Source organism: Pipra filicauda, unplaced genomic scaffold, assembly GCF_003945595.2.
Source record: "Pipra filicauda isolate LSUMZ 115617 unplaced genomic scaffold, ASM394559v2 scaffold102_size2360937_pilon, whole genome shotgun sequence".
NCBI classification, from domain to species: domain Eukaryota; kingdom Metazoa; phylum Chordata; class Aves; order Passeriformes; family Pipridae; genus Pipra; species Pipra filicauda.
The window spans coordinates 147095-171878 of NW_024103463.1; the positions used below are offsets into that span (position 1 = coordinate 147095).

The following is a 24784-nucleotide window of genomic DNA, read 5'->3' on the forward strand; positions in this document are numbered from 1 at the left end:
GCAGAGTCACATCCCAGCAGTGGTGTTGCCTCAGTGTATTCCCTGCATTTCAGAGACAGGACAGATGGGATGGCCTCTGTCTCCTCTGACAGCACAGGGTGTGGTGTCACAGCTCCCCCGTGGTTCCCCCACCTGCTGTGTGCTGTCTGAGGTGCTGAGAAGGGGAAAGGGTGCACAGACAGACTCCAGATACCGGCACACTGAGGCCCCGTGGCAGCAGAAGCAGAACACAGGGAAAAGCTGCCGTGGGTCCCCCATCCCCAGCACTGTCTGCCCTTCATGGACCCGTCTTCCAACACTTGCCATGAGCAGACCTTTTCTTTGGGGCCAGCTTGAACCCTGCTGTAAACAAGTTGCCAAATTTCCAGTTACGTTCCGTCTCCTTTCCCCTACATTGTAGTGGTTTTCTGTGGCACACAGAAGCAACACAAAAATCATTCCTGTGTTTTTCCACATCATTGAAAAATGTTCCTTCAGTCCTTATTAACTTGGGACTTGGGATCTGCCACTGCTCATCTGTGTGCAGTAGAAACCAGGCCCACACTGATGAGGGTTTTGGTGTTAGTTCTCCCAGTATCTGAAAGGCCTATTTTTGTTAAAGGTTTTTGTGTCTTTCTTGAAAAAAAATAGTCAAGAGTTTTCCCACTGTTCTTAGGGAGGATTTCTGTGAATAGGAAACGAATTCATCCATTGGGATTTTACCAAAGACTTTTACATTGAGTGGCTTTAAAGTATATTTAAAATGTTTATTTAAAATCCAAGTCAAATGATTTTTAACAAACTGTCTCAAGATAGAAGAAGCTGACTTTTTGGAGTAACTGTATTGTTTATTCGTTGTATTGCAGTAGCACCTAGAGATCCCTACTGTGCTAGATGCAGAACAAACACATAACAGAGCTGGTCCCTGCCTGGAGCTCACAGCCTTCAGCTTGGCCTCTGCCTCGGGGGTCAACCAGGAGCTCCTGGGCTCTCTTGGGGCAGTGAGATCAAACCTGCAGCTTGGCCTCCTCATCACCCCCAGCAGAGGAAAGATCAAGTAGGAGGCAAGTTTCAGAGAGCTGCACAACCTGCCCTTTCCTGCTGTACACTTCTCCAACTAATTTTTCCCAAGCTGTAGTTACCAAGCCTGTGGCTGAGCCGTGTGGGCTTCCTGAGATCACTGCTGCTCCTTCAAGAGCTGTGGTTTCCTTGTTCCCAGTGTCCTCAGGCAGATAGAGGTGTTTGGATAAAAGGAAGCCTTTTCAGTGGTTTATATTATTTAAAAAAAAAAAAAAGTTTTCCTTTTTGTTTTGCCTTCTACATTTTCATTCTCATTCAGTACCTTCCCATGGTTGCTGCCATATGGGGCAAGAGGGAAGGATATACCAAAAAGCAAACCTGACATCACACATGCACACTGTCAATCATCAAAGTATCAAAAACAAAGCTTGCAAGAGCACAAACTTGTATAAATGTGGAGAGAGGGAAAAAAAAAGGACATTGACTAAGCACATCAGGCCATTTTGTCCCTTTAGGCAGCTTTAGGAGAGGGTGGAAGAAACTCCACCCATTTTTGGAGCTTGTCTCCTGGGTCACCATCCCATCCTTTTCCACCTTCTCTCCCAACGCTCAGGTATAGCTGGGATTTGCCTGTTCTGATTTACAGACCCTTACAGAGACAGTCCCAGGGAGGGATGAATGAGGCATCCTTAACATTGGTTCATGCTTGATCAAGTTGGAGGGTCTTAGGGGAAAAATAAGCCAAACAATAGTTTCTCTAGACCTGTCTGTTCCCTTCTCTACTCCCACTCAATGGCATGGACTGGCTCCTATGGGCTGGGAAGGTGATGGGATTCAGCAAATGAACAGGAAAGGGCAACTTCTCTGTCTGTGCTGGTTTTGGGCAGATCCCATCTGCTGTTTGTCCCTCCTGTGTGCAAAAGAGCGAGGGCAGAGCCATTGTGCTTCAGCTGCAGGGGGTGAAAGGGATGGGGCACCACAAGTAAACCCAGAGCCAGCAGTCTAATTAGGGATAACAAACATGCAAGTCAGAGCAGGGGCGAGGAGAGGTCTGGACCTTGGCAAAAAAAACCCTTGCATTGTGGTTTCCAGTGTGTGCTGCAGCCTGGATCTGCTGGAAGCCACAAGAGTGGCTCGTGACTCACGCTGGCAGCAGCAGAGCAGCCGGCAGTTCAGCCCCGTGTCAGGAGAGGGGGGGCAGCTCCTTCTGCTGAGGTGCTTCTGAGGTGTTCCCCCAGAACTAAACAAATAAATAGCCTGAAGCTGTGAGTGTCCCTGGGGCAGCTCAGCAGAGCTGTCTCTGAGCCCCTGCTCCAGCAGACCCTGCTCTCGACTGGCATCTCCAGGCAAGGGCAATGTCAGAGAGGAGCTCTTTCAAAACACAAGCCAAACGCAGGGTGCTCTGCAACCAAACCCCTCTTCCTGCCTGTGAGAAGGTTGGGTTTCTGATTACTTGTTTCTGAATGTTTTGTCACAAACTTCCTTTGGGGATGGAGAAGATGGAAAAAAGATGGGATGAGTGCTCCCCGGCCCAAGCTCAATATCCAGAATCTTTGCTCAGAGCTCTCAAGGAAGAAGGGCTTCCTCAAAGAAGTCTCCTGTCCACAATGGGAGGAGATGCAGCACCTGTCTCTGGGAGCTCCCACTGTGCTCTGAGGTTACAATACCCCCTGTAGCTAAGGAAGGAAACTGTAGAGATGAGTCTAGGTACAGTCTTCTGAGTTCCACATACCCAAAAGTCTGTGGGAGCTTGGATGTGGACTCCTGTAACCTGTTACAGGGACAGGCTCAAACAGGTGCTGTTTGGATGTGAATCCTAATCCAAATTCCCACAGAACTTTGGCTGCCACTTGGCTGGGAGCCTTTATCCTATCTCTAATTCCACAAAAGAAACAAAAAAAAAAACCAATAAAGTAAAAGGTGCTTTTAAAATACCATGAGGAGAGAAACTGCCATGGAAATAAATAGCAAAAATAACAACGTTAACGTGCCCGGTGTCACAGCAACTCTGAAATTCAAGTAGTGTGCCCGTGCCCACAGTGCCTTCCACAGCCACTGCCGGCACAGGCTGAGGTTCAGAGCTCCGCGTGTGTCCCGTTGATCACTGAAACCAACTCCTCCCTGGCTGGAATGGACGTGGAGAGAAGGGGAGAGGGAAGATGGATGCAGTCTCTGCTGACAGTCAGGTCTTTGCTGTGCCCACCCGGTGCCGCGTTTTAGCGGGACGGAGGCACAGAGTTCTCGTGTTTCTGCCTGAGATAGAGCGGCCACGGTTCAGAGCTGGAAAGGGTATTGCTTCAAATAGTCCCCCATCCGCCGGGGCAGGGGCAGCTGGTCCACGTCCGCCGTGCACTTGTTGATCCGCAGCCGGCACAGGTGCTGCAGGCTGGGAATGTTGTCCTTGCGGCCGAGCGGCCGGATGAGCTTCAGGTGCACTGCGGCTGCTGCCAGCTCCTTCTGCATGGGAGGTAGAGGAGATGGAGGCGGGTAAGGAGCCTCGGTCTTGCTTTCCGTCGTGCAGGACATGACATAGTGCTGGATAAGACTGACCACGTCTGGGAAGGCCAGGATGCGAGGTTTGGACAGGTAGTTGGAGTCCAGCCGGAACTTGCTGTCGGTGTATTCGATGCGCACGTTGGTGGGACCTCGGTTTGTCTTGACGGAGAGTGTGAACAGGTAGCTGGGGTGGGTGCTGTCCCGAACCAGGAAGGTGCCCTCAGGCATCTTCTGGAGATGCTGCTTGGCCTCACTGGCAGTGATCGAGCCCCAGTACCAACCTGGAAAAGCATCCGAGAAAGAACATGTTAGGGAAAGAATGCCAGAAAGGACTGGCAGAATATTTAGGGAAGCCTTAAAGCCTATTGAGTTCAGGGCCTGGGAAGCAACCAGGGCCAGAGCTGGTAAGACCTTCAGAAATTAAGACCAAGTCAAGTTCTAAGGGTTTCCTGCCTATGCTTGTCGCTGCTGTGCTGGGGCTCGGGGTGAGGTTGGCTGCTCTGCAGCTGCTGCAGTTTACAGAGAAAAACCAATTTTTTTGCAGTTCTTTCTCCTAATTCAGTTATAAAAGATAAAGCTTTTGCTTACTCTAGAAATAAGTTAGTTCATGATACATGTTTGTAGATATTGCAAATGCACTTGCTGCATGCACAGGAGTCAGCCACGGCTGGGACAGGTTCCTATCTGAAGTGGGACTAGGAGATTCTTCCTGCAGCTCCCTGAATTGCAGAGTTGGCTCCCTGCAGCCCATGACTTTGGGAGTTGAGCCTTACCAGATTCTCGCAGGTAGGAGAAGGTTTTTGCAATGCAGAGAAGGTCTTCTTCAGGGTCCCGTGTCTGAGGTGGGTTGCTGTCTGGAACTGGAGCTGCAAAGGCAGGCGCAGACTCCTCCTGGAAGGCCATAACTGGGAGAGGCTGCATGATGGGCTCTGACAATTCCTCAATGCCCCTGAGTGACAGTCTCCTGATCTTTTCCTCCGCCAGCAAAGGATGAGGTCTGAAACGAAGGGCACACTCTGCTATTTCTCCTTGCCGTGAAATGGGTTGTAGTGTCTGTTCAGTGCATGTGACATTGTACTACAACATGTTATGTTTTATAAACAGATCCTCAACGTGATTATGTTTCAGAGAGAGGCAGGGAGGGGGAAATTACACAGCTAAAGATGAGCCCTTAGAAACAGGGAGAGAGAATTGGTCTCTTTGGCCTTGTAAGATGGTCTGTCTTGCCATTTAGGTCCATCTGAACCTGGTATTTATAGATGTTGCCTTTTTAATATGTAGTTTCAGAGGCAATAAGGTTTATAGCAGCATTACAGCTTCATTTATATGATTACAATGTTGGAGCATTTGTTTCTGCCAGTGGGTTTGTTAGCCATTTACTGCAATATAATTAGAAGCAGAACTGGGAATAGTTGGGTTTTGTCCTACCCGCTTTCTGGCCAAGGATGACCTGATCCTGAACGAATCTGTTAGAACTCAGAGTGAGCTGATCGTGTAGTAGAATAATGGGAATTCTTATTTTAGCCAAGCCTGTGCACTACACCAACCCCACAGCACAACAAAGATCTCGGTGTGACTAATCCCTGCAGGATTACAGCGAGATGAGGTTCTGCCAGGAACATGAATCCCTTGTGGCCTAGAGAGAGCATTAGTGTAGCCATTCATCATCTATCACAGTTTCACAGAGCCTGTAGCTCTCATGGGCCATGGGTGCTCCTTCTCTGCAGCATGGAGATTCCTAAAGGAAGGCAAAGCTCCAGGGGGAGGATGGATGTCAGAGGCCAGGGAAATCTCCATTCCCAGGCAATCTCCTGAGCAAAAATTACTTTCTGCCTCTGTGTAAGCTCTTTGCCTCTGCATGCCCTGCAGTGCTGCATGTCCTGTGTTACATCTCCCCCGTGCATCTCCCACACACTTGAGAATGTTCTTTCAGACATTTAACATAAAAGGTGGCTGAGTTTCCAGAGAAATACATTCCATTCTCAGCATGACACTGTCCCCGCACTGCTGGAGCTGGTGGTGATCCACAGGCAGCAGCCACGTCCCCCCATCACTGAAGAGGGGAGCAGAAGGAGACTCTGAAGCCATAAGCACTTCCCTTCTGCTCCTCCTCTTTCCCTGTGCTCTATGTGAACAGGGACACTTTAGGCACATGTGTTGTCAACCGATCCACCACCTGAAACTGCCGAGTCACAAGCATGGCACAGGGAGCAAGAAGAAGGGATGTGAGGGAAAAGTAGATTAGAGAGAACCTGAAAGCGCCTTCACACTGATTTGTGAATGACAGCCCTGAGCAGTTCCCCAGCTCTGCATTTCTAATCAAACAATGTAGGCTTGGAGGAAGGTTTTTGTAAAACAACTGGTAAATTTAAATCTACAGAGACAGACTTCTTGCCCTTGCAATACATGGCATAACCCCACTGTTCTGTTGGTATTTAGAAAAGAACATTCTTCCTTTTTCCATGTGTCAAATCACACGTCAGAAGCAGGATATCTACTCGGTGTTCATGGCATCTGATCTTTATTTCTATTAATGGGTAGGAAAACAGGCCAAATAAAAGTGATTGCTGGCCCATATTCTCACCAGGCACCCTCGGTCACAGGGACTGCATTTTCAGGGGCTTTCACAGAACTCTGCATCTGAGTATACTTTTATACCTGGAGATCATTGTTGGGAAACGTCCAGCTTCTCTTTTAAATCCTACCTGAGATACCTTTGTAGGAGTTGAGGGCTACATTTTTCAAGACATCTGGATGTCTCCATCTTAATGTCATGGCCTTCGCAAATGCCTGGTTACCTGCCTTCTTGGGGAAAGAGGATTCCCAGTTCTCCATTTCCTCCCTTTCTGAGCAAGGAGGACTCTAAACCAGATCCTGCCCTGTGCTGAACCTAACTAATAATTGGTGCAGTGCAAAAAGGGTGTCCCAGGCTGCTGGCAGAGCAGTGTCTCTTGGGGTGTTCTTATACCAACTGTTCCCACAGTTGAAAATGACAGTGACCAACATCAAGGAAAATCATTCCTGCTCCATTCGCTGCCCACTCACTCCCCAGAACTCAAATACTGCAGTCCAAAGGCCAAGTCTCTCTGAACTTATTTTGTCCTGGAAAATTTTTCTGGCCTACCTTTGGGAAAGGTTTTACACATGAAGAAATCTTTTCTTGATCCTAGCATGGAGCTTTCTTATTTTCTTTTTATATACCTACTATGGAGAGGAAAATAGGAATTGGCTGAGAGAGTGGGAAGGAAGGGGGAGAGAGGAAAGCTACGCAGGGAAACGTCCGCCATGGATCGGGAGTACAGCTGTTCCTTTCGGGGCTGTATCAGTTCACACTTCCCTCCCCAAAAGACACATTGACTGTGTGAATTTGTCACTAGATTCCTTTTACAGAGCCACTTGGATCTCTCTGAAGCAGAGCCCATGTGCTTGAGATGAGGTTTCCCACTGTACTTTGTGCCACCTGAGGCTGAAGGAGCCCAGACCTCGTCGTCACTGTGGAGATCCTTCCACCACAGAAGGGCTGTGCTTACACACTTCATAGTTTCCTTCTATACACCTGCCTTTTGCCCCTCTCTCCCCCTACAAAAACTCGTAGTGCAGCCGTAGGCCCAAAGGAGCACAGTGGAACAGAGGAGGGGGACTAGAAATTCTCATAGACCGGGAGGTGCTGGTGTCCTAAACAACTTTGTCCATTGGTTGAGGAAACAAGAGCTGCTGCTGGGATCAAACAGAGCAGCTCCAAGCACAGGAAAGGGAGAGCTGAGGGATCAGCAAGTAATGGCAGACTACAACTTTTAATATAAGAACATTTGCAAGAGGGTTAAGAAGGGTTTGCTGGGATAAGGACAGGTTGAGAAAGGTTTGCTGACATGAAAAAACCCTTTAATGGGGCAAAGAAAGGATTTGCAAATAGTCAGTGCTTGTAAGAAAGAAAGCAGAGGAGAGACGTGGAGGATCAGGACTGAACACAGTGAAGCTGTGAGGAGGAAGAAAACAACTATAGAAAATTTGGCATGTCTAGCTGGTAGTCTGTGTGGAGTCTCAAGAGAAACAGCAAATGAACTTCCCTGTGCTTTGGCAATTAGTGTTTCAGAAAGCCTTGGAAAGGCAAGAAAGTTCAGGAAAGTCGGATATGTCTGATATCATTCAGTGTTAGCTTTGCAGTTACTGTGCTGATAAGGTAAACTTTGTAACACAGTACAAACAGTACAAGGAAAAGCGTGCTGAGCTGGTCTCCCTTCCCCTTCCATCAGCTATGCCCCAAGACTTCCAAGTGGGAGCTTGGTCTGAATAGGAAAGGAGAGTATGGAGTCCAGAATATATGAAATCCTAGAGGATAATAAAAACTGAGCAATAAATGGTCATAAAAACAGATATTAAAGGCAACCATCTGCACATCTGGCTCCATAACAAGTTCTTAGTGGGCAAGGGAAGCAGTAGCTCTGGTATGTTGACCTTGCAGGAAAGCTTCAGTTAAGGGTTTCCCAAAGCCCAAGTGGCAAACTGAGTTCCCTGTGCTGTGGTTATAAGAACTGCAGCTGCAGACTGAAAATAAGAGTGAAAACAAACCCACACGGGTAGTAGGAAATTATTGGTAAACACGAGCTCTCCTTGTCTGTGGAACAGATTTTGGGGGGAAATGGTAGAAAAATCCCCGTGCTTGTCATTGGAAGTAGACAAAGGAGGATTTTCCTCTGAGGAAAATCCCCTGAGCGAGGAGGGAAGGGAAATACTGAGGCGATGGCTCAGGATGAAACAAAATATGCAGCATGTGTAAAATGGCGTGTGATTCCTGCAGACCAGGTATTTATCAGTTGGTGACCTGAGCTGATCATGGGGACACTGAAGTGCCAACACACCGGTACCAGACACTGATACCGGAGAAGGCACTGGGATGTTCCCTTTGTGCCCCATGGCTTCCTTTCTGCTGAACGCTGTGTATATGTACAGACAGTTAAGCTTACACATGAAACAGCAGAAAAATGAAATCAAGTGTTTAGCATAAATATCTCCTCAGAAGCAGACAAAAGCACCTGAACTCCAGGGAAGTTTTTCCCTGTAAGCGATTTGGCCAAGAGGCCATTAGAGAACACTTACGGTCTCGGATCTGTGTCCCCCGTGATGCTGCACACGCCCCACTGAACACCAAGTTTTCACTCATTTGTACCCTCACAAAGGCTTTGAATATCGTGCAGTTTTTCAGCAGTAGAAAGCCCGGAAATCAGGAATACTTTACGGTCCCATGATTTCGGCCGTGGAATCTGAAGCGCAGACACGCACACAGAACTCGGCCACCTCAAGTCATTCCCGTTCCATTACAGTCACACACGGCAACTCACACCAGCTGAAAAACTGTCCCCGAGAACCGAACTAATTACAGTTATCGAACCACAGGTTTTCAAAGGAGACCGGAAAGTATCTTACCCCTGAACACAGAGGATCATGTCACTCCTGGACCAAGGGAAAAGCATTAAGTCTTCAAGAACGTGGGAAATGCTCTCTCCTCTCCTCTTCTTGCCGCCTTTGCTTCCCCGAAGCAGCTGGTTCAGCCTCTAGTTGGGGTTCACGGGGAGAGAAGGCTGGAGAGTCCCAGCAAACCCCTTCCGCAGGAGGTCGTTCCAGCCACAGGAAAAGCCAAGCAGAAGGCGAGCTGTCCGAGACAGACTTTAGCAACTTTGGCCAGGAAAACGTGTGCAGAAAATATAATGTATTCTTCCTCTGCTTTTCAGAAAACAGCAGCAAAAAAAAAAAAAAAATAACCAAAGGAAATTACATATAAAGAGGAACTAATCTTCCTTCAGAGCAGTCTTTTAGAAAAAGATACTCAGAGCGCTCTGAAATAGTAATAAATAGGTAGCAATAAATAAGGTCTCCCCGGGAGGAGCCGGAGAGCAGCGACCTGCCTTTGCGCTGGCTCCGGAGTAATGAGGCTCCGTGGAAGGAGGGGAAAAAAAAAAAAAGCAAACCTCCTTAGTAATCTTTTGTGTGCCCCTTTTAATCTGTTCCAGGAAGTGAGGGATTCCTGGAATCGTATTGTGTTCGCATCACTCTTCCTACATCAGCCACGCGGGGGGGGAGGACTCCCCAGCGAGGGTATAAATAGCCGCGTCCAGGGCGGGCGCGGCGCCGCTGCCTCGGCCAGGGGAGGGCCGGGCACGGCCCGGGGCCGGAGCGGAGCCCTCCCGGCGGGCAGGGCCGGGGAGCGGAGCCGTGCGGGGCCGCCGCCACCGCCGCGCGTGTTCGCGGAAACGCCTTTGATCCATTTCCAAGAACTTTCCAGGAACGCGGGGCGGGCGCTGCCAATGGGCACCGCGGCCGCTCCCGCCGCATGCGCGGGGCCCGCCCGGGGCGGAGCGCGGGGCCAGCGGCGCCCACCCGGCCTGCCCGGGCCGGTCCCCCCTTCCTTTCGGTTATTCCCATCCGTTTGTCGTTTCTTCCCACTTATGTATCTGTAGGTTTTTGGTGTAATTGTGTGTGTCCCCCCCCGGCCGGCGGTGCCTCTCCGTGTCGCAGCAGCACCGGGTGCTTGAATGAGGGGCAGGTCGTGGGGCTGGAGGGGCAAACAAGGGAATGGGGCAGTTTTCCAGTGAGTCGTGGTCCAGGGGAGGGTGGTCTGGTGCAAGCTCTGCTAGTCGAGGCAGCGAAAGTGCCGTTGTTGCACCGCACGGGTTGTCTCATGTTCTTGGTCACCTGGGAATCCCCCTGTGAATGAGGATTTCAGCTCGGTAGAGTCGCCTGGAAAAGGTTACGGCACCACCATGTTACCGTGCAGATCGCTGTCTGCTAAAATTGGGTGAGCCAGGAGGAAATATTACAGTTGCTTTTAGGGTTATTGAAGCTTTTATTTTTAAACACTTTATAACAAAAGCTTGGTCATTCTTTTCCTGCCACGAGTTGCCGCCTCTTCACATGTCAGAGACAAGAGAGAATGAGCGGTGTGTCTGCCACCTCCATTGGAGTAGATTGAATACTTAAAAGTATTAATAATCATTGCGCCGTTCAGAGCCGCAATGGATGGGGCCGCAAGCAGAGGGGAGGGCAGGATGCTGATAAGGGCAGGGCTAGAAGGGTGTTCCCACAGGCATCAGCCAGAGAGCAGGCAGGCTGTGTTCGGCTCCTGACTCAGCCTTTCATCCCTGCTGTCTCCTCTGGCAGCTGCTCAGCCTCCTGCATTGCTCCCATCCGCTTTCTGGACTGCATCAGGGACTGCAGTAATGAGTGCTGATACTAATACCGGGCGAGGAGAGGGGTGCTGAGGGACATCTAAGTATCCAGGGGGACGGGAATGTCATCATGCAGGCACTCCTTGACCAATTTGCTTCTAAGCCTAAACCAGACTTGAGCTCACACTCATCAGAGCGTGTGTAAATTCATAGGAGAGGCGAGGGCAGAGCGGAGGAATTTCAGTCCTCCCCGTTTCTGTGCACAGCAAGTGCAATAGTCAGACGATCATTCAAAGGCTCACCCTTGTAGCTCCGGCTCAGGGTTGCAGGGGGACACCTGCCTGCATGTGCCCCTTCACCTCTAAATCCCGTGCTGTTGAAGCCTCCTGTTGGTGGTGCAGCAGCGCGAGGGATCGAACAGATCTACGCTAGAGAGGTGGGAGCGGCTGCTGCCTCCTGCAAACCGCAGTTAACCCGCACGTTCCGTTGGGATTTATTTCGTCGTCATCCTCGGAGGGGATGACGCTGCGATCGCGGCTGTGCTGTGCCGGCAGGAGCGCTGCAGCCCGGCACGGGCAGCGAGGGGCTGTCTGCGTGGGGTTTTGCTTAGAATTGGGCTCCATCTAGTGACCCTCTTCAGAGGAGGCTTTGCGTGCGGGCTGTGCCGCTGGCTGAGCAGCCGTTTGTATCTCCGGAGCGGGGAAGCCGCACTTAGAGCTGTGCAGTGCAAACATCACCTGCAGAAGGGGGTCTCTGTCGGCAGCTTTGTCGCTGCTCTGTGGAGGCAGCGGGTGCTCAGGTCCTGCAAGACCCTGAGAGATGAGCATTGAATCCAAGTGTGTGTGAGCATCAATTAAAGGAGCTTGCTTTTGCACTGGAAACTTCTTTAGGGGCCCACCTCAAAAAAGGAAAAAATGTTCAGGCTAACGCCTGGGCTATTTTATCTATAAAATTAGTGATTGGTTTTAAATCAGGAGTAGTCAGTGATGCTTCATCACTCTACCTCGTTGGCACTCCTCGTGTACACGGTAATGCCCCAAGAAGGAAACAGCACAGTGTGCCAGAGCTGCCAGTGCCCCAGGCCTTGCACTGTCAAGATAGATTGCTGCCACTCCTCCAATAGTTGTTTAAACCCGGTTTATACTGATATAAATGGCTTTCCAGAGCTCAGTGTTAAAGAATTAGGACATTGAAGAGGCAGTAGCAAGAAATATCGAATAATATCCTTGACTGCTAGGCTTTAGTTATGAAAGGTACCAAAGAAAGCTCACAATAAAATCACAGGAGTAAGAAAATCCAGAAATCGTGAGCCAGTTAGTCCCTCAGGAAAGTTCACCAACACAACAGCACCATCTGCTGCTAAATGTGTGTTTGGTAACACCCACTGAGGGTGAGTTACAGCTTCCACTGTGCAGTTGGACATTTCTATAATCTTGTAGAGTTGGCATAAATGAAAAGTGACATCCAGAATCATAGCTCTTAAGAGGGGTCTGTGTGCCTGGGGGCTGGGTTCACCTTCACCATAAGGACTGAACTCCTTTGGTTACTGCGTGGTCCTTCCCCTGTGCTGTAAGGTAAGGAATAGCATGGGACTGACCAAACATTAGCAATAACAAGCATCTGTTCCTGGTTTAGATGGGCCATCTTGTTATTTGAGTAGGGCACACCAATTTCTGTAATTAAGAACAGGCACAAGGGTGATGAACTTGCTGTTGTGTTTTCTTATTTCCCAACCTGGTGTGGAGCAATGGAAGGAGTCTCCGGGGTGTGGGTGAGCTGTGCCATGGATACAGTGACATCTGAGCTGGCTCCATGAGAAGTAGGATGTGCAGAAAGGAATGGGTTTCATTTCAGGCTACAAAAAAGTACTTTGGGGTTACTGTAAGGAACTCACCATATTCATTATCTGAAGGCTTGCTAGCATGTGGTGACCCAGAAGGTTATTGTAGTGTGTCATATGTTAAGAGCTTTTCTGCTTGATTCAAATGCTGGTTTTCTGCAAAGACTGTATTCCTAAGTGGCCTGGAAGGCCATCCTGGGACTTCCAGGCAGTGCTGCCATACCCATTATTTGCAGGATCTCTTTCAATGAAAGACAGAGATTCATTTCTTTTGCTCCACTGCAGCATAAAATGAAGTGCCATCTCCTGTGGACAGATTAGAAGATTTTTGATGTTTTTGATTTATGATCCTTCTGTGAAAAAACATGTCTTTTTTTTCCCTCTGCTGAAAGGGAAACATTCAAGTGGCATCTCTGACTCCCTCATCAATAAGCTGTGTCCTAAAGCTTCTTCTCTGCTTAAAGTTTCTTAGTGTAGGAGCAGGGATGGAGCCTCCCAAAATTTTCTCCATGACCAGGACAAGGTATCTGTTATAAGGTGTCTGAGTCCAGGGTTATAAAAGCAGCTGTTCTACCCACTTCTGTACTTCTGTAGGAAAATACCTGCTACGTGCAGAATGAAGCCAGGTATTAGGACAGGCTCTCCAGAATGAGAGACTGGTGTTCTTGAGACTTCCCTGCTTCACTGGCAGCTGGTTCATAGCCAGAATTTTGGTTCCTCCTGGAAACCATGTTATAATCCCAGGTTAGGACAGAGGGTGTTGAAAATAAAAGAGAAGTTGTTCTAACAATAAAGCATCAATAAAGATCACTGCCTATGAAAGAGCTTTATAAACCTGGTTTTACCTCAGCCCTGAGAGAAAAGAGCCAGGCTGTTTGCTGATGAGCTTTCCTAGTTTGGTCTTTTTTTTTTTTGTTTCCTTTTTGATAGTCTGAGACAGACACCCCCAGAGCAGAGCTGAAAGACAGGCGAAAAAAACATGCATCTAGTTTCTGATTCAGACCACTGTGTACATGACAGGCTAAACTAAAGATCCTACAAGAAGCTTCTTTTCTTCTCTTTCATATCAAAATACTGTGCTGCAGAGCTGCTCTTTCCTTCTTTTAATATCACAGATGCAGTTTCTCTAGAACTTCCTGGGGGATTTAATAAGGTTGTTGCAACCGCCCAACCAGACAAAGCCGTGTCCTCACTTCAACCTGGCAATACAGAGGATTTTCTCTTTGGTGACATCTATATAATGCACCCCAGCGTGTGGATTTCTCATAACAGCAGAAAAAATATATAGCAGAAAAATTATATAGCTGTTACCCAAGGGGAAGCAATGTTTCAGAAAAAACAAGTCACGAGTTTTCAGCTGGTGGTGATAATTTCTTTATTATAGCTGATGGGATTTCCATGAGATGTTGCTACCAAAGGGCTGACCTCCATGCAAATCACTTTTGTATATAACTAAACAGATACCTGTAGCATTCAGGTAAGTATAACTCCTCAAAATATGCCATCCCTCAGACACATTTGATGACATCAGCTTTCCTAGCTCTCCGATGAGAGCAAACTCAGTCATTTCATTTTTGTTAAGAAATGAGACATTTGAAAGTCTGAAATGTCTTTGATCCCAGTTATTAAATTGCTACAGCATGGCAAACAGGCAGTGAAAATACCCCATGGAATAGCCAAAATTAACCTCCTGTGTTTAAACAGTAGTGCTGTCCATCTGTAAGGCAGGTATCTGTGGTATTCAAGACATGAAAAAATCAGGGACAGCGTATCCAAACTGCATGCTGGCTAAAATATAAAGCTTTTCTAGGTTAAGCCACTGGTTAGAGAAAAGGAGCTGCTGCCTCAAAGCTTATTGCAAGAGCAGGACCTTATTGTTTTCTCCTATAAGCTATTTTTTATTTTGGGACAAGCCCGGCATAGCTGAGCTACCAAATTCTCTCCTGAAATTAAGTTGTTTTGTGTTGTTGCTGTTGGGGACTTCTGGTAAAAATAGGATTAATGTTTAATTTACAGTTTTAGGGATTTTTGTGAAGATGAAAGAACTTTTGCTGTAGTGGGCTCTTAGCCTGTAATAGTACCGGTTTGGGTTTTTTGTAGCGCCAGAAAGCAAACATCAATAAATAAATAAAAACATCTGTTTGAATGAAAAATGTCCCCCGGCTCAGTGAGCTGCAGTGGGCCTGTCAGTGTGTCCTCCTCCAGCATCTCCAGAGGGTGCTAATGCAGCTCCACCTGCCACGAGCACAAAGAGAAGCTGCAGGATCCAGAGAGTAATTCCCAGGGAGATTTAAAACTGGCATTTGAAAACAGACATTGTGGGAAATCCTCCTGGAGCCAGACAGGGGAGAACTGCAGCCAAGGTGACCACACTGTGCTTGCTCACCCCTGGGATGCCAGAGGTGCTGGGTGTTATCTCGGGATGTGCCCGGATCCAGCAGGCTTGTCCTTCCCTGGAGCTTGTCAGAGAAATTATAAAACCTTAAGCAGCTTAAGAGAAGGATATTGTACAGATGAATGTTCTCAGCTCTGTACAAACCACACATGGATTGCAAAGGTTGGGATTTTCCTTCAGAGGGGGTACCCAGCACAGGTATGCAGGTACAGTACCTGAGACACCACCCAGGTCACTACAGCAGAGCTGGTTTTTGCTTTGTGGTCATCCTTGTCTACAGTGAGGCTGTTTGATACTTGGGCTGCAGCTGGAAAAGCCTTTTTTGGAGTTTATGGTGGATGAAATTAGCAGAGGGTTGGTCTCAGGCCTTACTAACCATGATTCACACTGGGTTTTTAAGGTGTTTGCCCTGTTTAAACTTAGTACTGATTGCTCGTAAAACAGTGAACTTTGCTAAGGGCAGATGTAGACAATATCAAGGGGTGAACCCAAACAAGCTTTCCATCCCAGTAAGATACCCAGTGACTTGAATAATGTGTTTTGTATCCTCCCAGTTTAATTTTCCTCAGCAGGGAACTGTTGGTGACAGACGTGTAGAACCAACTAACTTCACACATCCTGTCTCATTCCCTCATCTTTCCTCCTTTCTTTCCACACAAAGCTTATTCTTGTAATAGTTCGAAAGAGTCACAATTTCTTAATGAAATTCCTTACTTCTGACACACTCTGTAAAAAATAGCAACCCTTCAAGTAGACATCTGCTTGGAATTTTTGCAGTGTTTAATATTTCCCAGAATAGGGCCATAAATCGCCTTCTGCCAGCTTCAATGTGCCAGCCATTGTAATTCCCGCTTGCTTTGGGGAGCCATAGGCTTCAGGGTCAGAGTTACATGGAAAGATCAAAATTGGGGCTGGGAGATTGGTGTGAGTGAATTTATTTCTCAAATTATAAAATGCAGGAGAGAGCGGAGAGATTTAGAAGTTTTCTGAAGGGCCTGACCCTCTGCAACTGTGTACTGGGGAGAGAAATGTAGTTACCTGTTGCAAAGAGAAGGAAATTACCATCCAGGACTAATAGAACAGCAAATACAGGCAGGAGCCATGGGAAGGAAAAGCAGAGCAAGCTGCTGACTGCAGAACAGTGTTATTGAAGGTTTGCAACCTGGGAGCTCAGTTATGTATCCATCTCTGAGCCTGCCACAGTGGGAGGTGATGCGAAGCCTAAGAAGGCTGGAAGCCAAACCTGAAAAGAAAAGGTTGGAAATAGCTGTTTTCCTCAGGGATTTGATTAGCCCAGAATAGGTGAACTGAATCAGGGGACCAGGCCCTCCAGCAGCTGAACTGCAGAAAGCCTGGAAGGGAAACCTGAGGCGGAATAGCGGTAGCATCACATCACATGGTGATGTACTGCAGATCCACATCCTGCGAAGTTGAACTACTTTTTATTCCTTGGAGAAAGGGCTCATTAGCCCTTTTAATTATTTTCCTTACCGCTAGAACTCCAGATGCCATTATGTTACGTAAAATGACAAATGTATTTTTAACTTGTAAAGCATGTGAACTTTTAAGTTCCTTCCAGTGATACGAACACAGCTCCATTTCAATGCGTGACTCATCTTCACATGTAGGGGAAAAAAACCTCAGCGTTTCACATCCCTGTAACCACACGCCGTGCACCGGCGATGAGCGACAGTTGCTGTGGGAACCACCACTTTTAAATGTCCTGACTGTGCCCCCCAAAGTGCCAAGAAATACTGACCGGGTGGAATTTAGTGGGAGCATTTAGTGACAGAACCCTTTCGGCTGAAGGATGATTGCCCGGGATCGCGTCTCAGTGCTTTGTTCACAGCAACAGCCCGTTTCAAGCAGGGTTTGGAGCGAACGCGGCGATCCTTCCCCTTCCCAAAGGATCCATCGGGGCAGGGCCGGCGGTGCCACCGCGCGGGCGCGCTGCGACACCAGCCCGGAGCCGCCCGGCTCCAGCCCGCCCTCCTTCCCCTCCGGCAGGGCCGTGTACCCCAATACATTAATACCGTGATTAAAATCACCTTAAAATCACGGCGGGAGCTGCTCCGCACCCCCGCGGGGAACCTGCAGCCGCGCATGAGGCAGCTCCCGCTCCCCGCTCAGGCCCCGCGGGCCCGGCCCGGCCGGGGCGAACCGGGGGGCTCGGGGCGGCCCCGGGGGCTCGGTCCGGGCCGGTGCCGCCGCCCGCGGCTCGGGCGGGAAGGCGGCGCGCACCTGGCCGGGGCGGCGGGGCGGGCCCAGGCAGAGCCCGCCTTCCCCGCGCCGCTCCGGGAAGCCTCGGCTGGGGCCGCGCCGCCACAGCAGGTAAATCGTCCCCCGTGGCGGAGCTCCCCCCGCTCGGGTCCCCGCCGCCGTCACCCCCCGCCCCGCTCTCCTCGCTTCGCCTCAGGGCTCTCCCCCCTCGGTGAGGGGGCTGCGGGAGCGGCCCCGCTGCTCGTGGCTCAGTGTTAAGGGGGCTCCCGGCCCCGGGACCCGCCCGGGGGCTCCCCCTCGGGGACCCAGCGGGGCCCGCACGGCTGTGGGAGCAGCACCATTGCAACCCCAGCTTTTGGGTGGTTCGGTGGCCCCTCAGCCGTGGGCCGCCTGCCCCTCGCTCTGTGGGCCCAGGCAGTCGAAGCGCTGTCCCAGGGTTCGGTGCCTGCCCAGGCAGTGCCGCTCTGGGGTTTGATTCAGGTGTTCGTGGTTCTCTTGCGTAATTTGGGAGTGTCAGGGTAAAGCAGGGGACCATTGTGGGGATTTCTACATAAAACATTGAGACAACAAGTTGTTGATGCAGATTTATAAGCTTAAGCTCCGTTCTGTTGTGCAGAGCTTAGCTAACATTTTAGCCCAAGGCTTAGCAGTTGCTCAGTTTTGGTTGCAGTAAAAGCAGTGATTTATAAGTGCAGACTGATGCCAAAGTGTGCTTTCCTGAGGTGAGCCTCCACTCTTGGTCTAGTACCTGGTCATCTTGTTAAAAAAAGAAAAGAGAAAAGTGGTGAGGTGGGAGAACGTTAGTTGACCTCAGTTACTAACACTTGTTTACATTTTTACTCAGGGCTAAATGGCGAGCAAATGGACTGTTTGATCGCTTGAGAGGAGGGACTCTGCTGAGGATACCCGACAGAGTCCCTGTGGGGTATCTCTGTCATCCCAGACTCTTCCCTGATATGGAACAAAGTGAAGGTGAACAGGAATCCCAGCCAGAGAGTCACGTGGAGAGCAAGAGCAGCGTGAAGTCCTTGCCCGGGGGACCGGCCCATGTCAAACTAGAGATTAAAAAACATGCGGTTACGGATGACTACAAACTCTCCAAACGCGTGCTGGGGTTAGGAATCAATGGCAAAGTACTGGAGTGTTTCAACAAGCAGACAGGCCAGAAATGTGCTTTGAAGGTATGTGCATTTTGTCTTTTTTTCCTTATTTATAGTGTGGAGGCCAGAGTTCACTCCCAAAGTCTTGTAAAAGCCGCTTGTTCTGTTGCTTCACAAAGAGTGGTGGGTGTAGAATCTGAATATGTGGAGACTTGCTATTGCAACACTGTAGTCCAAACTTGAGTCTTTTCCAGAATATTCTGTGTGAGTTTCCAGAATAATCTTATCAGCTGTGACATTCTCGTGTTCCTACTTAAAAGACAAAAAAGCGGGGGAGAGAACAGTGTCTTGGTATGTTCTGGGAGAAAACTTGCTAGATTTTGAATGAACATGTTATGCAATACTCATGAAGGAAACTATTTTGGATCTTGTGCAATGAATTGGCCTTAACTGAGAAATATTTAAATGTTCATTGATCTTCAGTCTTTCCTCCCTTTGAAGACTTTTCTTAAGGGGCATTTCTAGCTGTTTATTTATTCTCCTATTTTACTTTTGCAATCCATTTACGGAAGGATATTTCCTGGGAAAGCACTGATTACACCAGTATGGCAAATGAGTTTAGCAGATATTTATGGTGATAAGTACCACTTAAATAAATGGAGCAATAACCATTCATTAGAGAACATAAAGCTTGCTTGCCTTTTGTTCTGCAGCTTTTAAACTTGAAGATTTCCCTGATGCTTTTAAACCACATCATTAGGGAAAAAGCAGCCTAAATGAGAACCTGGATGGTTCAGTATGAGAAGACTAAAACCAGCTGAAGTAATTGCCATGGGAATTACTTAAGGATGTTTCAGATGCCTTGCTGGTGTTAATCTGGTTGGTTGGGATGTCTAGGAGGCTTTCAGGTATCCTTCCTTTGCTTAAAACTCACACTCCACGTGTGCTGGGAGCAGGACAGATCTACCAGTGGTGAATTGGAAGGTCTGCCAGGGTCTGGAAAGGGTCTTTTCCAAGAGAAGTCCTGTCTCCAACAAAGCCTTTGCACGTCGATAGAACAGGCTGGAAATATCTGGTAGCTTTGGGTATCAAAAAGATTTGTAACAGAGGAACTAGAAAAGCTTATAATACAATAACATGTGGATTAATTCCCATGTTTCCAACGCTCTCATGTACTTTATCACACTCCTTTGTATTGGCTTCACGTAGCTGACTCACTGAAGTTTATCATGGGGAAACTGGAGGTTTTGACAAACATGGAATACTGGAGGTTTGTGCAACTCTGAGGTGATCCATTAATCAGATCCTTCTGCAGTGCTATCAACATTAATTTCTATACTTTGCATACTGTGATGAAGGATAATAGTTAATCCTGAAGCTGATCTGCTGTTTCTGAAGAGTTCAGCAGCTTTATTGCTGATTAGAGATCATTCATACTTCAAAGGGTTTGCAGTCATAAGGGCTGGAAGCATTTTAAAACAGGAGTTGCCCTTCCAGGGCACAATCCCGTGGCAACAAATATGTTCCAGAGCAAATTTCGTAGCTCTTGAATCAAATAGGAAATGTATTCCTATGGATACTAGCATCTGTAAAATATTCTTTTACTTCAGCCCTCAGACCTGAGGAGAGGGAGAGCTGAAATTGCTGTGCCCTGATAGAATGTCTTCTGCTTGATGGGGAGAGGAACCTGTTCCTTTTTAGCACTGATTGAGTTGGCTGATTTCTTTTCAGAACTTCTAAAATATATTAAGGACCAAAGTACCACCTCCCCTTCCCCAGTCATTACATGGCACTAGTGACTAATGCATCGCTGAAATGACCCTGTATAGTGTTTGTCATCCTCTCTCCAGCCCAGCTGTGGAATGTGTGCACTTTTCTTCTGGAAGGGACAGAACTGTGACAGAAATATTAAGATGTTTATGAGCTCTGTAGGGATTTTAAATGGCAGATAACGGTTTGCTGCTTGCATGTGTGTATTTCTCATCATTATGGGTTTAAGTGCTGAATAAAAAGGTAAACATGCAATTAAGTAAAACTGCAGCCCAGAGAGGATCTGCTGTTCTGTCCAAAGATGGTCTAATGAGAAGATTACCCAACAAGGAGGCATAAAAACCGTGCTTGGTTAATTGACAAAGAACATCTTTTCCTAGCCCTGGAGGATGAAAATATTCAGAGGAAGTTTTTCCATTGTTTCTTGTGAAACCTGGACTCAGTCACACAAGTCCCAGCCTTGCTCCAGATGAGACTCAGGGCAGTCTCATCCAGTCAAAGCAGTTATGGAAAAGGGACAAGAAACTCGGAGAAAAAAAATGTTCAGAAACAGCTTCAGAGCAGAATTCTCTGTGCAGGGACAGCAGGCCCTTGCCACTGCTCATTCTTCTCGGGTATGGTGGTGGGGTTATCATTCATGTACAGGAATAGAAAGTGGAGGCTGGTGAAGCTGTCACTGAACAAACCCACCTGGTACGACAGGTAAAGAGAAATGGAGAGATGGAATTGCAAGTTGAACAGAAAAATAAGGGATGCTGGCTGGATTTTTTTTTTCTGGAGGTTGCTTGTGCATTATCCATTGAGATCTGTGTATATTTGAGGACAGACACTTCAGGTGTGAGTGTGCTCACGGTACCCTGCTCCTGGGAAGGGATGAACATGGCTCCTGCTGAAGTGTAATAGGCTGTTCCCCTTCACACCAAACTTGCCCATTAAGGCAGCTCCTGACTGGGCAGATGGCACTGCTTCCTGCCTGCAGGTTTTCTTTTAAATGGGAGCAGAGCCAGCACAGCCAGGACCTGGACAGAAATTACTCAATGGAAGGAATTTTAACAGAGATACTCAAGGGGAAAGGGCTCAGGCAGGCAAAAATATTCATCCCCAGAGCCCTGTGTCAGTCAAGCACCACATCCTGTAATTGGGAGGTCCCTGTTGTCGTCGTTAGTCCATGTCCATAATTGCAGCTAGTTAGAATTTCCCTAATCATTTTAGAGTGGAAAAACACAAGCCATCCTCTCAGAGATACTGCAGGGCTTCGGTAATTTTCCTAAAGTACTGTGTGGCTGGTTTACTCTGCTTGGCATTGTGATTTGCTACCCAGTTTTACAATGTGCTGTCAGCTTTGTCTCTGTCAAATTGAAATGCCACACACATTGCTGCCCTGCTCCAAAAAATCTCATCTGGTTACTCACTTAGACACATAATGACATTTTGGCTGAACAGCGCTGTTTCCAAATAGTGAGAACACAGGGATTTAGAAAAGTAGAAGCATAAACAAAACTGCTGTGCGGGACTGTGGCCTTCTAGAAAGCAACTGTGTTTTGGTCTCTGTCTCCCTTACAAATAGAAAACCTTCTCAGATCTCTTTCCACAGCTCATCCAGAAATAGCAGTCAAGTGAAGTCTAGTCACTCCTCTATTTTTATCTCCTCTTTGCCAGCCTGCCCCCTTCTGTTCACTCTACCTTTTGGGGCTAAAATTTAACCTCCACTTTTTTAACAGTGACATCAGCCCTGAGTGTTCTCTGCTGGTTTTTGCACTCCTCACTGTTTTTAGGGAGAGGAGGAGACCAAAATAGCTGACTACCTGTGAGGATAAATGTGAACTCCCGGGACTTGCCTTCCATTAAAAAAACCCTACCAACCTACAGTTCCTTGTTCTTTCTTTCCTTCTCCCTCACTTCTTTTTCTTTTTTGGCACAAATTCCTGCTAAGTGGTGTTAAAATAGTATTTCAGTGCATTTGATGATCTACTTGTTTTTTTGTGAAATGTGGTAGAAAGGGCTCAGAGCTGGGATGAGGAATAGAGAGCTAGAGAGCCTTTCATGAGGTATTGGGACTTCTCTGCATCTGCAGCTTCAGGAATTTGGTGGATGTTTCAGGATGTAAAACAGTGTTACCATTGCCATACCGTTCATCTTCAGTAAACAGATGGTGCTTCTTTCCAGGAGAAAAAGAAGGACAAGTCAGGCATAGCAGGGAAACAAAGACCCTTGGAACTTCAGGAAAGCAAAGTCCATTGGTTATGAGTGCATGGGTACTTGTGGTGTGAATAACTCCTGGATGACGGGATAGCAATGGGAAAGTGCTTCTCCCTGAAGCACTGTGTGCTGCAGGTGCCTTCCAGTCACCTGAGACTCCTCATGGAATAGTTTAGGTTGGAAAAAGCCTTAAAGATCATTAAATCCAACTGTTACCCCAGCACTGCCAAGTCCACCACTGCCCGTGTCCCCACGTGCCACACGTGCACACAGGCCTTATCCTCTAGAATAAACAGGGAGTTAAGCCATCACCTGCCTCATGGAAAATGTGTTGTGCTGCAAAGTGCCAACAGAACAGTGTGTGTGACCTGCTGATTTGAAGGCAAATAGGCAAAGCCCAAATGTTAAATACAGCAAGAAGCAAACACAAAGCTGACCACGCTCCTTGCCTTTTAGGTTTAAAGAGTGTTTGGTGAATGATAGAAATGATAATTGTAGAGTAGGAGGCTCTGCTGTTACCTGTAACACTGTTAGCATAACTTTCTTCTCACAACCAAGGAAAGCAGGTAATGGAGAAATACATTTTGCCAAACAAGCCCTTCCTGGAATGGTTCTTGGGACTTAACAAAGGACTATATAGGGAATGTTGTTTTGCCTTCCACAGTGGAGTCGCTGTGGGCAAAGACAGGCATTCTGCCTCAACTTAATTTCGTTCAGTCTTGAGCTATGTTTCTGCCTTTCACTCAGTTGTAATGTTTCTGATTACATTAAATAATTCCACATGACAAAAGCTAACAGTGGGATAGTCTGGTTTCAGTTAGTATACCCTGAAGCCAGGTCATGATTGCTCACAGAGAGCAGACTCTACAGTCCAACGTATCTGTTTTGCAAGTTATCTAAAAAACTGGTGCTTGTAAAATACCCTGTTTGCTGCCTGAAATAAGATGATGCTGAAGGAAAATGATGCAGCAGTGGGGAAGGCAATGCATACGGTGAAAGCGAAGGTTATTTTAGGCTGATGATTGTAGAACAGGAAATGTTAACGGTCTTCTTAGATGCTATACATTGCAGTCTTAGAGAAGAAGAAAATTATGCCAGATTAGAGATGAAACATTTCAACATTTTTGGAGTAAGGAAGAATAATATTGTGCTAAGCTTTGAGCTGCGTTGAGAATTTGGGGAACCCAGTTTAATGCCAGGTTTTGTGCAGGGTGAAGGAGCTCTTCCTTTACTGGAATGATTGCATGTTTCTGGAGGAAATTAGCACTTTCTAGTGAAGTATTTTGTAGTTCCCTCTTACCTGCCATGTTTCCTGCAGCCTGTTTATACTGGTTTATCTCATGCTACAGTAAATTCAGTGTCAGTAACACGGCTTAGTGTGAGTAATAAAGTTAGGGAGCTGTGTGCTGGAGATCAAAGCTGGATACAGACAGAGTAGAATGAAGATGAGTTCAGAAGAGTTCTAGTTAAATGGCAGCCCTGGGTGTGGAGGAGTGCCTAAAATATGGAATAGCATGAAACTGGTCCTTGAATTTTATCCTTCGGTGCCAATCTTGGTAACTATTACGTAAATATGCATAAAATACCTAAAATAACTTCCAGTCGATTAAAAAGTGGGTCGTTTCTACTGCTACAAGAATTGTTTTTAAACCAGTGAGTCATTCAAGACTAGAGCACTTTGTATTTATTGGGGCCAGACTGGCACCTTTCAAAGTGTCAGTTGGACTAGTTAATTTAAAAAAAAAATGGACTTTATCAGTTTACTTGGAAGATCTGACGTTCTTGACTGGTCTTCCCTTTATCTGAAATACAGCAAATAATTTAAAAAATAGAAAGACGGGCTTGGTCTGAAATAATGAATGCACATGTAACAAATTCTTACTTGTTTCAATGGCAGTTCATTAAGCCTAAGAAGTGCAAACAGAAAGGCAAATGCTGTAAGCCACTAAGTCATCTTGAAAAAGCAAAACTATTTTGATGCTGCTTTGCACCTTCTGTGCTCTCCCCCAGTCTATCAGCAAGCTGGCACAAGTTCCACCCTGACTTGTGCAGCAGCAAAGCTCGGGAAGATCAAGGCGTGTCCCCCCCCCTTCCCAGGTTCAAAGATCTGGGCAACTGTTACAGATAACGAGTCTTATTTCAGCTGCCAGGGAGCTGCTGAAGGCAGAGCGTGGGGGGGGGGTCAGACACCACTGATTGCTCGACACTCTCTTCAGGCTGGAAGACCTTTCTCCCTCCTCCCTCTCCAGTCTAAATCCTGCTATTCCATTTAACTCCAGTAGAACCTCGCTGATTTGTGCTGGCTGGGAGTCTCGTTACAGGTAACTGGATTGTGCAAATCAGCTTTAGTGCAGAGGAGCAACTGCGAGAATTTTCGAGTTAATTTACAAGCCAAGCGTTCTTCAGCCTCCTTTACTTATGGTCATATTATGTAGAGAGATGCCCAGACTGGAAAAACCTGATACCATCTTTTATAATTTGGGGAGAATCAGGCACACGCCTGAATGTCACGGCTCACACACATCTTGTTTTCCTCACTGTATTTTTCCCTGTGTGTGGTAGCACCTGTGTAAGATCTCAGAATAAATGTCTTCTCATGGTA

At 47.4% G+C, this 24784-nt stretch overlaps 2 protein-coding genes across 4 annotated transcripts in view; one reads left to right on the forward strand and one right to left on the reverse strand.

The window, feature by feature from the left end:
• The window catches only part of MAPKAPK3 (MAPK activated protein kinase 3), a 123000-nt gene that overhangs the window by 58164 nt on the left and 40052 nt on the right, over positions 1–24784 (forward strand). The window contains exons 1-2 of one of the 2 annotated variants that reach the window (XM_027728589.2): positions 17143–17224; positions 17958–18294. In XM_027728589.2, the coding sequence (XP_027584390.1) occupies positions 18070–18294 (225 nt within the window). In that variant the 5' untranslated portion in view covers positions 17143–17224; positions 17958–18069. Of the gene's footprint in view, positions 1–17142; positions 17225–17957; positions 18295–24784 lie in introns of those variants that run through there. The other variant, XM_027728420.2, reaches the window with a different exon arrangement.
• CISH (cytokine inducible SH2 containing protein) lies at positions 722–9680 on the reverse strand. Of its 2 annotated transcripts, XM_027729100.2 has the most exons (4): positions 9462–9680; positions 8920–9213; positions 4269–4492; positions 722–3776 (listed from the first exon to the last, which is right to left on the reverse strand). In XM_027729100.2, exons 2-4 carry the CDS (start codon positions 8964–8966, stop codon positions 3274–3276), a joined length of 774 nt encoding a protein of 257 aa, XP_027584901.1. In that variant the 5' UTR covers positions 8967–9213; positions 9462–9680; the 3' UTR covers positions 722–3273. The 2 variants fall into 2 exon arrangements, with proteins under 2 accessions (XP_027584901.1, XP_039246918.1); XM_039390984.1 differs by having other exon boundaries at positions 8920–9680.

What these genes read in the sequence shown, in the direction of transcription:
- CISH (XM_027729100.2), bottom strand. Translation starts at nt 8,966, where the DNA reads ATGCTTTTCCCTTGGTCCAGGAGTGACATGATCCTCTGTGTTCAGGG. An exon ending in ATGATCCTCTGTGTTCAGGG is followed by an intron (nt 4,493 to 8,919) that starts GTAAGATACTTT and finishes CCTTCGTTTCAG; the next exon opens with ACCTCATCCTTTGCTGGCGG. An exon ending in CTCCTACCTGCGAGAATCTG is followed by an intron (nt 3,777 to 4,268) that starts GTAAGGCTCAAC and finishes ATGCTTTTCCAG; the next exon opens with GTTGGTACTGGGGCTCGATC.